At 36.7% G+C, this 14,322-nt stretch overlaps 1 protein-coding gene across 4 annotated transcripts in view; it reads right to left on the bottom strand.

Annotated features, from left to right (window-relative positions):
* Nucleotides 1-14,322, bottom strand: part of arhgef4 (Rho guanine nucleotide exchange factor (GEF) 4) — a 92,698-nt gene extending 78,376 nt beyond the window's left edge. For 2 of the 4 annotated variants that reach the window (XM_051911454.1, XM_051911418.1), the window contains exons 1-2: nucleotides 13,818-14,322; nucleotides 11,598-11,627 (exon numbers count right to left, since the gene is read on the bottom strand). In XM_051911454.1, the coding sequence (XP_051767414.1) occupies nucleotides 11,598-11,627; nucleotides 13,818-13,997 (210 nt within the window). In that variant the 5' untranslated portion in view covers nucleotides 13,998-14,322. Of the gene's footprint in view, nucleotides 1-5,078; nucleotides 5,217-11,597; nucleotides 11,628-13,817 lie in introns of those variants that run through there. The other 2 variants (XM_051911426.1, XM_051911444.1) reach the window with 2 other exon arrangements.

Here is a 14,322-nt window from a genome sequence, read left to right on the forward strand (position 1 = left end):
GTTGTCAGTTATAATCATAAAATTAAAAGAAATAAACATTTGAAATATATCAGTCTGTGTGTAATGAATGAATATAATATACAAGTTTCACTTTTTTAATGGAATTAGTGAAATAAATCAACTTTTTGATGATATTCTAATTATATGACCAGCACCTGTAATATCCAATTATACTGAGCACTGAAAGGCTAATGAAAGGCTGAGCAATGAAAGGCTAACTTTGCCCTGTCAAACACCATTGCAACTGTCCAACCAGGACACCAACACCAGGGTGAAGGCTCAAAAGAAAGCTTGGCTGCTGCCCCAGGCTTGTGGTCCAGATCTGCAAGGAGCTTAAGGAGACCAATCATCGTGTTTGGCTTTCTGCACCCACAAATGAGCTACTAGCTTCTGACAATGTCATATTCCAGTTACTCTAATAAATCTATGTGTATACAGTATGTCAAAAAAAAAAAAAAAAAAAAAAAAATGAACCAGCGCGTACCAGAGAAGCGAAAATACTTCAGCCTCAGATCCTGGACGGGAAAGCATACACCCTGCAATTTTGAGAAAGGGAGAATGTTCGGGCAGCATTGTGGACACTATTTAGTATTCAGCACCAGTGTCCTCAGAAGCTGTTTTCTCCTGGGAAAAGAACGTTGACAGTTGGCAACTAAAGGACAGAGGCTTTTGTGAGCAAACTTATGCAAAACCTGACTCTTACTGTAAATCAGGCCCACTCTGGGACGTTTCTCTGGCTCTGAAGGAGTCAGGACTAGCCGGGGGACGGAGGGCTGGCAGGCTATACAGGGCGAGACCGGAACGTTCCACATTTCTTTTCCTCTGGGACAGATGAAACGCATTCATGAGCCCCACACAACACTGAAACAACACCACGCCTTGTTTGTTTTTCTGAACCACGATCTTAACGCACTTTTATTATTGGCTATGTGCAAAAGGGGGAAAAATGATATCAATGATAAAAACAACAGCTGTTTCATGAGGGACACCAGCAGCTGCAGAATGCTACTGTACCTGACACAGCAACAATTCCATCGGCATGAGCACAACAGATATTTTCCAGAGCTGTTCATATCTCACTATCCAGCTACATCCCAAAGGATACGAGAAAACATGAATGTTGAAACTAGTTCTGTACAAGACATTATAAACATTTATGGTTAAAAGCTGTTCAGCTCTCTCCTGTCTTTCTTTGTTTATAATTCTAACAAGTGCCAGCCATTAGTATTCAGTTTTACTATCAAACTAATGTCATTCAACACTTGTAGTTGTACCTGCTGTGATACTAAATCAGTGCTATATAAAAGACTGTTAGTTTATGGATGGATGGTGACCTCTGCTGCTTTGTTTGACTGCCCTTTAACTCTGAACTCAGCAGGAGTTTAAAATAGCCTGTGACGGGCACAACAGATTATTCTAAAACTAAGAGGCTCCATCAGGACATCCCAGCAAGATGTGAACAGATAAAGAATCCCTCGTTCACTGCTTGAGCCCAACTAATCCAACAGAAAGTCTAGAAAATGAAGCAGAAAACAGCTTTAAGGATAAATAACAAATCAATATCTTTGAATCTGCTTAATCTATCATTATTTAGATATTTTGGTGAATCTCATGAAAACTGTCAAGAGCATATCCCCCATTTAAAAAAAAAAAATTATATAATATTAATATTAATATATATAAAAAAAACATTTTAAAATAAAGTAGCCTATAATATATATATTTTTAAGATAAAATAGCCTGTTTCAGAAGTTTACTTAATTACCTATTTAGCATTATGACCAGATGTCAAACTGTAAAAAAAAAAAAAAAATTAAAGGGGAATGGGGTGGTCGGTATGGGTCCTGCAGACAACCGTACACAAAATCTACATAAGAATTATTCATGAAATAATTTATATGACTGTAGTATTGTATGACTGAGCACCAGACTCTCTCTCTCTCTCTCTCTCTCACACACACACACACACACACACACACACACACAGAGACACACACACAATCCCTGCATGCCAAACTACCTAAATGATGCAGTGTTTATAGTCTAATCATTATCAAAAGATTTTTTTTAAAAATAAAAATAACTCTATAAATAAGTTTCAAATGACAATTGTTTTTGAGCCCCACATTTTTCAGGGCTCCGGAGCTATTACATTGGATGGTACAGAGTAAAGATGAAAAGAATAGGTGATCATTTCTGAATGGAACGCACCCCCCTCAGAATCGTCTCTCAGTCCCTCACAGTCACACGTACAGCATGCATTTATTATAAATAACTGGATAGAAAAAGAAGAATCAGAACTCCAGTGTGCTTGTGTGCTTATGTAGAGCTATTACAGTCTTTGTTAGCTGTGGCTTGAATGGTTTCTGGCAGATTTAAACAGTGGCATGTAGGCCTGTCACGATAACTACTTTTTGTTGTGCGATATATTGCCCCAGAAATAATTGCGATATGCGATATTATTGTCATTTTAAGGCCATTTTATGCCACTGAATACATAATCATAATATAACAGCATAATAATGCAAGTAGGCCTACACACTTTCAAATGATAATGAACTTAACCCTTAAGAATATTTAGATACTGGAATTAAAGTGTCAAAAAAATAATAATGTTGAATAAATAATAAATAAACCTTTGCTAACAAAAACTGCAAATTAACAAGTAGAAAAAAACACTTGCAAATGCACAAAAGGCACTTACATAGAGATTTTCCATCTACAGGCTTTCAGGTATGGCCTGTTGAGGTATCTGTTTTTCTAGAGGCGTGTTTAAAAGACTTCTTTTAACTTGAGCGCCGCGTTTTACCACTGCGTCATGCACGAGATGCTGCGAAAGACGCGAGTGCAACAGTCAAACAAACACGTTTCCATGAAAAAAGGTGCAGTGGAATGCAAAAACGCATTCTTTATGAAAACGAACAAGACACTCGCGACTGCCTTGTCCTGTGTGAAACTAGCTGTGAGCGTGCACCATTTCGCGCTGTCATGTTTATATTTGCACCAGTAGACTGCGGAAACTGAGTGCATTTGCACTTATTCTTCCAAACTGTCTAGTTGTCAGGAAACCACTATAACGACGATTTGAATGGCGCATTTTTCCAATTGTCGATGTCAGCTCTGTGTATGAAGAAGCTGAGCTCCGCTTTCGCCTCGGAGAGCTGACGAGATGACAGAGGCAGCATAATCGGCAAAATGTCGGTGACATTTATTTTTGTGTAAACATAATGGGCAATATATCGCGTCACCAAAAATTATCGAGGTCATGTCCGTATATTGTGCGATAAGTCGATATATCGACTATCGCGACAGGCCTAGTGGCATGAGAACATAGCTCATAGATTTTAGACTTAAATAAATACATAAATACATAAATAAACACACATATATTTAGCTAACATATGCATATGCGCATTATCACCTCTGTGTTTGCATTCACTTTCAATAATTCAATTTAAAAGCGACCGTCATAGTGACAATCACATTACTTTCCGCTGTTGCATTAACGCAATTAGCTAGCGTCTGCGCTAGGGTATTTGCATAATGCGATCTGATTGGCTGATGTCTGCGTTGGCATTTGAAAAGTTGAGAAATTTTCAACTTCTGCTGCGAGCAACGTGAATGATGCGACGCAACGGAACCCACAATTCATGCGGCAACGCATGACGTCACCCATTCAAAGTAAATGCGAAGCATTAATTCCGACGTCCCGTGTGAATGCACAGTTACTGAATCAACACATTTTAGGTATGTTTGTTATTCTTTCTAAAGTTATGTTAGAAGATGGTATGTCTTTAAACACTAATAAAAGAAATATCATACTTTCTGTTCTCTTCTTTTTTTAAAGAATGTCAAAAGACGCCTTTGAACCGGCTATTGGCTATTTTGAACTGAGCGAAAAAAGACAAAAGCTAAAATCTCGTTACAATATTGACTTCTGATTGATCTATTGCTGTTATTTATAGTTCGTTAATTATAATATGTAGAGAACTTTAATATTCCATTTGCATGATAAGTTTTATGTAAAGTATTTATTTATCATGATAGTATTTGTTGAAATGCATTTAATTCATGCTGATTTAAATAAAAAAAAAAAATAGTATTGAAAATCTAATGAGAATCACTAATGACAAAAAAAAAAAACTCTAGACACAAGAAAGTCTAGACATAGGGGAAAATAATGTCACAATGCAAAAAATCTTAATAGTCCCATTTTTTAACTTTATAATAATATATTTTTTAATATTAAAATAATTGCATAAAGTATATAAACTATTTTTAATTCCTTTTTTTCTTCAGATTTTGGCATGAAATGGGCATGTTTTCAAGAGATTTACCCATTTATTTGATTACGCAATTTACAAATTAAGAGTACCGTGGTATCATTTGCAAAACTAACATTTCTAATAGTTCACTGGAGCAAACACATAATTCTCAATGTGGGATCGAACAGAGTAAACCTTTAAAAACTGAGAACAGTAGCCTACAACCTGTAAATACAGAACCACATCAGACTGTTTCACAGAAGAGCTATATGATTATAAATGTGATCTCAAAGCTGAAATGCACATAATTCACATACTGTATAAAACAAGAGTTCACAACGCCAGTACTGTGTGACGAATCAATGGAATCCATGAGATTTTTACAGGCTTCATATCTAAACAATGGTGTTTTATTAAGTAATCCGTCCAAATGTGATATAGCCTACTTATATATACAATAGCAAATTATTGTCTTAACTATAGAAAACCGGAGAACACAACTGCAGTAGTAGTTCTATCAATGATGGATTAAATCATAAAATATAAAGAAAATGGCAAAACAATTCCCAACGTCTCAGCGTAAAACAAAACACATTGGCGGCTACATTACAGCGTGGTGTAAAATAACATGGCTGAACAAAGAACAATGTGTTTGACCTCTATACAGGTGTCTGCACTCCAAAGTATACATCAATGAGACTTTTGAAGTACAGAAACCAGAGAAACATTGCAATAGTCATCTCATGTCCAGAAAGAAAATGTACTGTTAAACTGACCACAAGAAGATTTACATCAAGTAGTTCTCAAACATACCTGTGCCATGCCTCTGTTTGGCATCCTAACAGCCACTCTTCTCAGAAAGCTGATCTGAGTTCAGCCAGACTGGCTCCCAGAGTCCATTCATCGCCCTGACTGCTCCTCAAGCACTGAGACTTCCAGTGCATTCACTCCACAGCCTGTGGCTCAAACAGTGACACGAAAACAAAGGAGGAGGAAGGAGGAAGCCCATCCCAAAACACAGAGCAAAAGAGGGAGGAAAAAACGGAATAAGAGAAAAGGGCCAGTCAGGACAGCCTGATGGCGCTAAGAAATTCAGGTTTTCTGAATAAAGAGAGGGAGAGAGACCATTCGCAGGGGAGCAGGTTCCCTCCTACTTTTCGCCTGGAGGATGCTAATCATTTCTCAGTGCGGTCTGACAGGTAAAGTCTGTGTGCTCTTTTTATTTTCACTACAGTGTTTTTGCATGGCAGTGTATCCTCGTGAGGTTTACACAAACAAGTGCTATGTTTTCAAGAGATAAAGCATGAAGGCCAGGTGGACAATAGAGGAAGGAAAATAAAACGCTTTCTTTCAAGTGAAAGGGAGTGATTCGCCTCAATTATTTAGAGCAGCTTTTCACAAAATAAGCAGTGTTTTTTGTCTTATTATGTATCTCCACAGCCCATTAATGCTTCAGTGACACCAGAGCTTTGGCAATAACATGACTAAATATTAGCCACTATTAAAATGATTCACTTTTAAACAAACTTCAGACTGGTCAAGACTCCCTTCACTTGTCCCTTTAAAGTTTGCATGAACAGTGTTGTCAAAAGTACCGACCGCGATACCAAGTCGGTACTGAAATTTTGAAAATGTGACGCTTTGAGCGCTGTTGAGCGGATTCGTAAACACCTCTGATTGGCAATTGTGTTCACACACTCATCAGATATGTCTGTAACTGGCTACAATGATCAATGCACGGGAGCGTTTGAAAGCACACGGAAATGTGTTTGAATTTGAAAGCATTTTGAAAGCCAGAGCATTTGAAAGCAGCTGTCTATCAGCGGACCGGTCCACTGATAGACTCTCCCGTGTGTATCTGTGTAAGCGCTGGGTGAAGAGCGTCATTGATGTCTATTTACAACATGTTTTTGAAACGCGTTTATCATTGTAGCCAATCACAGACATATCTGATGAGCGCATGAACACAAAGGCCAATCAGGTGTTTACGAATCTGCTCAACAGCGCTCAAAGCGTCACATTTTTAAAATTTCAGTACTGACTTGGTATCGCGGTCGGTACTTTTGACAACACTATGCATGAACACAGCAGTGACTTTCCTGAAAAAGTCTTTTCAAAGTCACTGAATCAGTGTTTTTGAATGTATCGGTTGAGTAAATAATTCAATGACTCACTCGTAAAGATCTCGTAATGTGAATTCCCATCACTGAAAAATTCCCACCACTAATGCACACTGATAGTCTTTTGTTATTATTACTATAGTTTAATTTTTAATCCATTAATTTTGTTGTAATTTCTGTTTTCTAGGTTTAACAATTTAGAAATCTTTCCAAGTAATCCACTTGGTTGAAAATCACTGAACAATTATGAGAGGAAGAAAGCATCATTTCCCATTAAAAAGGCCAATTACATTCATCTGACTGGGACTCAACAAAATCATTATCCACAGGTCAGAATTTATAAATGAAGTCTGTGTGCAGGTTTGAGTTCTTAAAGGTGAAAGGAAATAAATACAACAGCTTGCCAGTACAAATCTGGCAACACCTCCTGCAGCCCTTCGCCTGCGGCAATTACCTCCAAAGAAGAAGAGTGTGCGTGAGAAGTCACTTTATTCCAAAAGAAGGGGGAATGAAAAGAAAAGCAAGCACTTCCAGATCTCTTTGTTTAGGCCATAACGAATACCCCTGAATAACACTCTCTCTCTCTCTCTCTCTCTCTCTCTCTCTCTCTCTCTCTCTCTCTCTCTCTCCCCATCTCACCTAGCATGAAGCATGAATCTTGCACTAAATACTAACATATTATGGTCATAATGAATGCAGCCACCAAATGAAAGGCCATTGTTCCAGGCAGGCATGTGACTTTTATTACTGCGAGTGATCAAAATCAGTTATTCGGTGTTGGGCGGGTTGAGGGGGTGCGAGCACAGAGGGAAGTTGTCAGTCAGAAGCTGAAAGAGGTCACAATGCAAGTGGGGCGGTACATGATAATGAGGAGCTCTTTCCGATGCCTGACTGATTATTGGACCACGTAAAAATGCGACACTACGCTGAACTTCAAATGCATGGACAAAACACGCTGTCATTCCAGCTAATCCACAGATGAAAGATCCAAAGCATAGAAACAATACAACTACTGCCAACTCTCTTTCGCTCCTCTTTTCACATCTCTGTGGTTCCCAGACATTTTTAGTGAGTACAGTAGTGTTTAACCCATTGTCTAAAGAAGTCTAAGGAGAGTAATTATGGAGCGTGTATCCAGAGAACTTTACCCATGGTGAAGTTTACTCTGGCAGTCCGCGGCTATCATCCGCTCGCCACATGAGAGTTTGCCGCAGCCAATGCAGTGGTCTAAAGCCAGCTCTGAGGTTCAGCACTGGGTCAGGAGAGATGTGACAGGTTACTCCTCCGGTCCACAGCAACTTTAGGTGATTATGGACTATTATTAGAGCTAATGTGGGAGTTTATGACTGATGTAGCATTATTTGCATGTTTGTGGCATTATAACTCATGCTTCTAGCTGCACTGCCTGTAGGGTACAGCCCTTCAAAGCATACTTCAGAGGAGCATGTGACCAGAAATCCAAGAATATATCTCCAGGCTTGCTGAATATAATGGTATGCCGTTGAAAGCATTGCAAATACTTTTTGTAATACATACACTATATATAACCCTAATTTTCATAAGTCTAAACTAAGTGCAAACTGCGCAGATGGAACCATTAGATCGATATATAAATATACAACTATGCATTTGTACAAAGTTAAATCCCAAAATCTCAGTTTTAATGTCTACATTTTAAACACTCAGACCTATTTTAAATTAAATGTCACCCTGTATTGTGAAAGACACCCATAATACTCAAAGGCTAAATGCCTAGGAGATGATTTAAGTGACACAGCTGAGATTATTACTGTAAAATAGGTACAAGCTGAGACATGAAGAGGGAGATTAGAGCTGAGCTGGAAAAGCATGAAATTCTGCCAGTATTTCAACTTCTGTAAAATGCCTTTAATTAAAAGCAACTGTTTTTACCTTCATTTTAAAGTTTTATTTAGTATAACATGCTTCTTTATTTTATTTTATCTATCATTTTACATATTCATAAATATATAATTATATAAAACTGTGTATAATTAGAGATTAATACTCATATTTTACTGAATTACAAATTTAATTATTTTGTTTTTCTATTTCATGTAAAGGCTGGTCTTTTGAACTTTCTATTCATCAATTAATAAAATAAATTGTAGTAATATTTCACAATATTACTGTTTTTACTGTACATTTGATCCAATAAACGAAGCCTTGGTGGGCATAAAAGACCTCTTTCAAAAACATTTTAAAAATCTTTTCGACCCCACATTTTTGAACGATAGTGTATCAGTGATCTTGTAGAAGCTCTTAACTTAACTGCTTTACTGAAAGAAAATTAGGTACAGCCAAAATAAGCTACAGCCAAAGTATGTCTGAATGTTGCAAAAGGCACAACTGGCTCAATTATCATGAACAGAAAGCTACATAAATCACTCAGACAATGACTGAAAGATTGTGCTTCAAACTCTCAGCATGAATAAGATCTGTGACAGAAGCACAGAGAGGCCAAGATCATTTTGTGGGATATACAAGGTTCAGTAGTGGAGAATGGAGTAAAGGTGCAGCTGTCAACCATATCAAGAGCTCCGCATAACACTAGCCAATGAAGGAGGGTGGATGCCATCACTCAAATGAGTTAAACAGAGTATGGCACTCAAAAGAGTCACAATTGAGCTCACAATCAAAGGTTTTATGGTCAAATGACACAAAAATCAAATCAATGTGTAAGGTACAAATCTAACAACCTGCACATCAAAAACACGAAAACAAGAAGTGTGACGAATCCTTCCCTACTCAACCAACCAGAAGAACAACAAAGATGCCAGGATAAATGGGTCAAATTCACAACTGTATGCTATATGCTTATCTCAACATACTTTAGTTCACTCAAAAATGAAATTTCTGTCATTAAGTGCTCACCCTCATGTCGTTCCAAACCCGCAAGTCCTTCGTTCATCTTCAGAACACAAATAAAGATATTTTTGATGAAATCCGAGAGTTTTTTTTTATCTCCCATAGAAAGCATTGAAATTACCACATTCAAGGTCTAAAGAAGTAGTATCAAGGTCCAGAGAAGTAGTAAAGACATTGTTAAAATAGTCAACGTGACTACAGTGGTTCAACCTTAATGTTATGAAGCGACAAGAAAACTTTTTGTGCGCAAAAACAAAACAAAAATAACGACGTTATTCAACAATTCTTCAACAATTTCGTTGCTTTCTATGGGAGATAAAAAAAAAAAACATCTCGGATTTCATCAAAAATATCATAATCTGTGTTTCGAAGATGAACGAAGGTCTTGTGGGTTTGGAACGACATGAGGGTGAGAACTTAATGAAAGAAATGTCATTTTTGGGTGAATTAACCCTTTAAGCCTATAAAGCCCACTTTATCATATTTGATACACAAATTTCTAAGGCCTCTAAATTAATCAACATGTTAAAAACTTTGCTGAAAAACCTGTTGTATACAATCTACATGCCTTCTGTCATTTGATTGATTGTTCATACTTTTTAGCAAGTAAAAGGCCTTTTACTATCATTCTAAAAAGAATCACCTTCAGGTTGTGGTGCACGACTTTTTGCTGTGAAATCTCGACTGATTTTTAAAGTAAACGAAAAAATATACTTTTATATTGTTAGTAATATTTCAAAATGAACACTTATTGGACTGATACATGTAGGTTAGGTTTAATTTAGATTTACTTAATTATCCTTTCTCTTTTTTAGAAAAATCATGTTAAAACATATCAAATATGATACATCAGGCTTTTGAGGAACGTTTATTTGGTTTATTTAATTTTTGGCCATATAAAGACCAGAAGCGGCACCAAATATTTTTGCTCAGTTTGGGCCTCTGAATAAAACTGAGGTGCTTTTTTCCCCCTCAAGTATGAGCTTCATGTTCACCTATATCATACTATGTGAGCCACAAAAACCTAATGTATCAAATATGATACTCAAAAAATATATATATATTTTTATTTTTAGACTGTCTAAAGGTTCAATAAACTGTTCCAATAAAAAAAAAAAAAAAAAAGATTTTTCAGACTATTATTATTTCATATGTCAGGCTTTACAGGGTTAAGATAACAGTTAAAATTGTTGTAGTCGTGTGTTTATTGTCTTCACATTTAACAAGTCAAAGCGTTTCTTTCTTCTTTTAATAGAGCACAGCACAGATGAGGCATTTTTGTAGGCCAAAACTCTGAAACAAGTTAGCATTTTAGAACTTCCGGTTCCATCATCCCGAAGTCAATGGGGTTTTTTTTAATGCGTTTTTGGTTAAATGACAGAAATAAGGTCTATGGTTAACACAAGCTCAAGATACTTTCAAGTTTTATTCTACGACATAAAATACATCAGTATTACCCTCTTGTGATTTTTTAAGCTGTTACATGTCTTGAAAAAGGAATTTCCTGGAATATCATAAGTTTTATTACTTCTGTGACGCATATTTGGACTTTCTGTGTAAAGGAGCCCTCCAGCTTCCAGTATGAATGAAACAAACATAACAAGCACCTGGGAACAAGCTTTCATAATATGAACCACCAATTAACTCCTACTGAATGAAAAATTTTACGCAACAATATTAGGCAACATTTCAATAAAACAAGAATGGAAGTGAACAAATTGTGTGACAGGAATCAGCTGGTGTAGGAAGGAGTGGTAAACTATCAGGACTAATAATTCTATTAACTAAGAGACCGCAATGAATAAAACCAATAATTTTCTGGCCTGTTCATACCTGATCAAAACAACACGACACACTGCAAATGTGTCAGAAGAGTGCAGCAACCATCTGCAGACACTTCACCTCAATGCATTGCAAAACTCCTTAGCAACATCCGACAAGTTAAGGCACAGCCCCTACGGGGTGAAGGCAGATAAGCTGTTGGCAGCATATATGAAGAAAAAGTACAATATGTCCTGATGGTGCATGTTTGCTCCTCGGTGATGATTACATCAAACCCTTTGGGTGAATGATGCTTATTGGGATTGAATTCAATTGAATGAATCCTCATATTAAATGGAAAATGGCAGATCTAACAGTATTGTGACAATGAGCTCAAACTATTTCACTGCAGCAGCATTAAAATCTATCATCTAAATTCACTGAATAAGAATTATGGTGATGATTTAGTCCATATGAATTAGGTGTTTTTTTCTCTGTTGGCATTAAATTTGAAGAGTAAAATCAGGTTCATCAAACTCTGACTCAAAAGAAAGACTGAACTTACCTGGGGAAGAACTGCAGATGGGCTTAATCTCTGGAGACAAACAAAAAGGAAACATAAACAAGACAGTTTCAAGGTGTGTTTTGAATTAAAGTAAAAAATAATTCTGAACAGAACATAAGCAAGGCATGCATTAGCCTTACAGCAAATTGTTGACATGAACATAAACCACAAGGAACTGGTACGGCATTACTGAAACAATCATAAGATATTTTACTGTTTAATTAGGGTGAGGTAAACCAGATTTTATGAATGCACAGCCCATACCTACAGTATTATGACTTCTTTTGAGGTAAAACAGGTCTTTTACAATGAAATTAGTTTTAAAGCCTACTATAGTTAAAAGTAATGTTACCAAATAAACATTAAACAGAAAAAGATAACCCATGGTGCTTGTTAAAAGCTACCGTTTCTTGTGCAACTTTTGTTCAGTCATAAATGTCTTAATAAATACATGCCTTTGTTTGATCTACCAGCCATCCATATGGTTCTCCACCATTAAAAAAAAATCCTGCTGGGCTTTAAAGTTGGTGTTCATCTTTTAACCATTTAAAACAATTAAAACCAGTTCAAGGTTGTGATGTGACCTCTGACCTAAGGCAGCCGGCTCCGTTTCATTGCAAGAATGCTAAAAAGGTAAAGAGTGTAGGTACAGTATTTATATAATATTTCATTAAGCTGTCAGATTTTAAACCAAATACATAGGCTCACTGAGGCTTATTGATATGATAGAGTCTACTAAAACAATACTAATAATACAAACTGCAGTCTTTTATTCCCTATAGAGTCCAACAAACCATTTTGTTTCTGATGTTTGAGCATGCAGAGGTTCTTTAGCTACGCCTTGCTTAGAATAAAAGATGCTTAACCCCACATAAACCCCTAATAGGTCATGAACCTTGAGAAGTTCCTGTGATTTACAGCTGTTACATTCATTGAAAGGTTCAAATGGCAGCAGTTCAAAGGCTGGTAGAGGGGATAGCGCATGGACACAGTCAGCCAGCCATTACAGACGTTTCAGTGCCCTGAGAAACACTTCACTGTTGGAACAGGTTCAAGGATTTGGCTGCATTTTTCCAGGCAAATACTGGAGCCAATGCAAAATAATAGGTCTAATCGAACTGAAAAAGCAAGTGTTAATTAATTGGAAATTGCTTGTCTTTTGTGTTTTGAATTAACTTATTAGACTAGAGGAGATCAGATCAGCTATGATTTAATCAAGGGCATAGTAATCAATACAATTACATTCAACCCTAACAATTTTTGGGAGAATATCCTTAGTTTTCACAGACCCCCAACATAGTATGATTGGGGTATAAAAGGGGTGTGATTGAGGTGATGAGCTGGATAGTTAAATACTGATGAGCTTAACAGACCCCCTGGGTTTAAGCAGGTGGAGGGTCTGACTCCACTCAAAGCAATTTAAACTTTCTGACTGGGAGTGAATCTACTGTGAGGCAGATTTCACCATCTGTTATGAAGAAGACCACAGTCTAGTTAGTCTACATCAGTGGTTCTCAACCAGGGGACCTCAGTAAATCATAAAATGTTGAGAACCATTGCTTTAGATACTATTACAATACTGTCAAGTACAGTAAAAAAAAAAAAAAAAAAAAAGGTATAAAATTAAAACAAAATGGTGACACACAGCACCTGAGATATACACATTCTCTCCTATAAGGCAAAAAATATATAGATATTTTCTAACTTAGTATTTTGTCTTGTTTTTCAGTATAGATATCTAAACATTCTTAAATGTATATTTAATTTAAGAGCAAAATGACTTAAGATATTCATTCTTGTTTTCTAAAAAAAAAAAATATATATATATATATATATATAAATTAAGTATAGTTTATAGTATACTTAATACAAAAAATATCTGCCAATGGGTAAGAAAAATAAACTCACTTCAAAGCTTTTCTTCTTGTTTTAAGCATAAAGTCACTTAATTTTGTCATTTTGCTTCTCGACTATTTTATTTAAGAATATTTAGATATTTCTACTGTAAAACATGACTAAAATACTGATGTCAGTTTAGATGTATCTATATTATGTGTCAACTACCCAAAGAAAAAATATATTATTGATTTATACGTAAATAATCCCTAAGACTATGCAGAACATTATTGCTGTAAGACAACTTTGGGCCAGACTTTACTGTAAAGCGTATAAATATTGTTCATTACTTCAAATTGTGCTTTCAAATGCAACATGCCTTACCTGACACAACTTCACTACTGCCCAACAAAACATGTAGGCGGAGAGGGAAAACTTAGCCCTCATGTATCGCTCCGGTAGGCAGGCGAGATGCATCTGCACCTCATCCAGTCCCCCGTCTCCAGAACGCTCCAGTTCACAGCCCTGCGTCCCAGTACCGTTCCCAGCGTCTGTCTCTTCCATGTTTACAAGTTTAAAAGTTCTTTAAAACAGGCAAAACGTTCTAACGGTTCCTGTCTGCTTCATGTTGGTTGTTATGAAGTCCTCTGAATGTCACAGAAGGCAAAGGCTCTTGAACAGTGCATGACATTTGTGAGTACTCAACCGCGGGTGATAGTGCAATGTTTATTTTATCGCTGTCAGTAGTTTACACATATTTTCCAGCTCCGCGAAACGCGAGATGTACTTGTGACGCGACGGTGTATAAAAAGCAGTGCAAAAGTCTCTGTGGTGTGGTATAACAAATTCCAGCGACCCACGTTGTTTGTCGATGACAGTCAGGGGGAGA

This window comes from Ctenopharyngodon idella, chromosome 2, assembly GCF_019924925.1.
Source record: "Ctenopharyngodon idella isolate HZGC_01 chromosome 2, HZGC01, whole genome shotgun sequence".
Classification (NCBI taxonomy): Eukaryota; Metazoa; Chordata; class Actinopteri; order Cypriniformes; family Xenocyprididae; genus Ctenopharyngodon; species Ctenopharyngodon idella.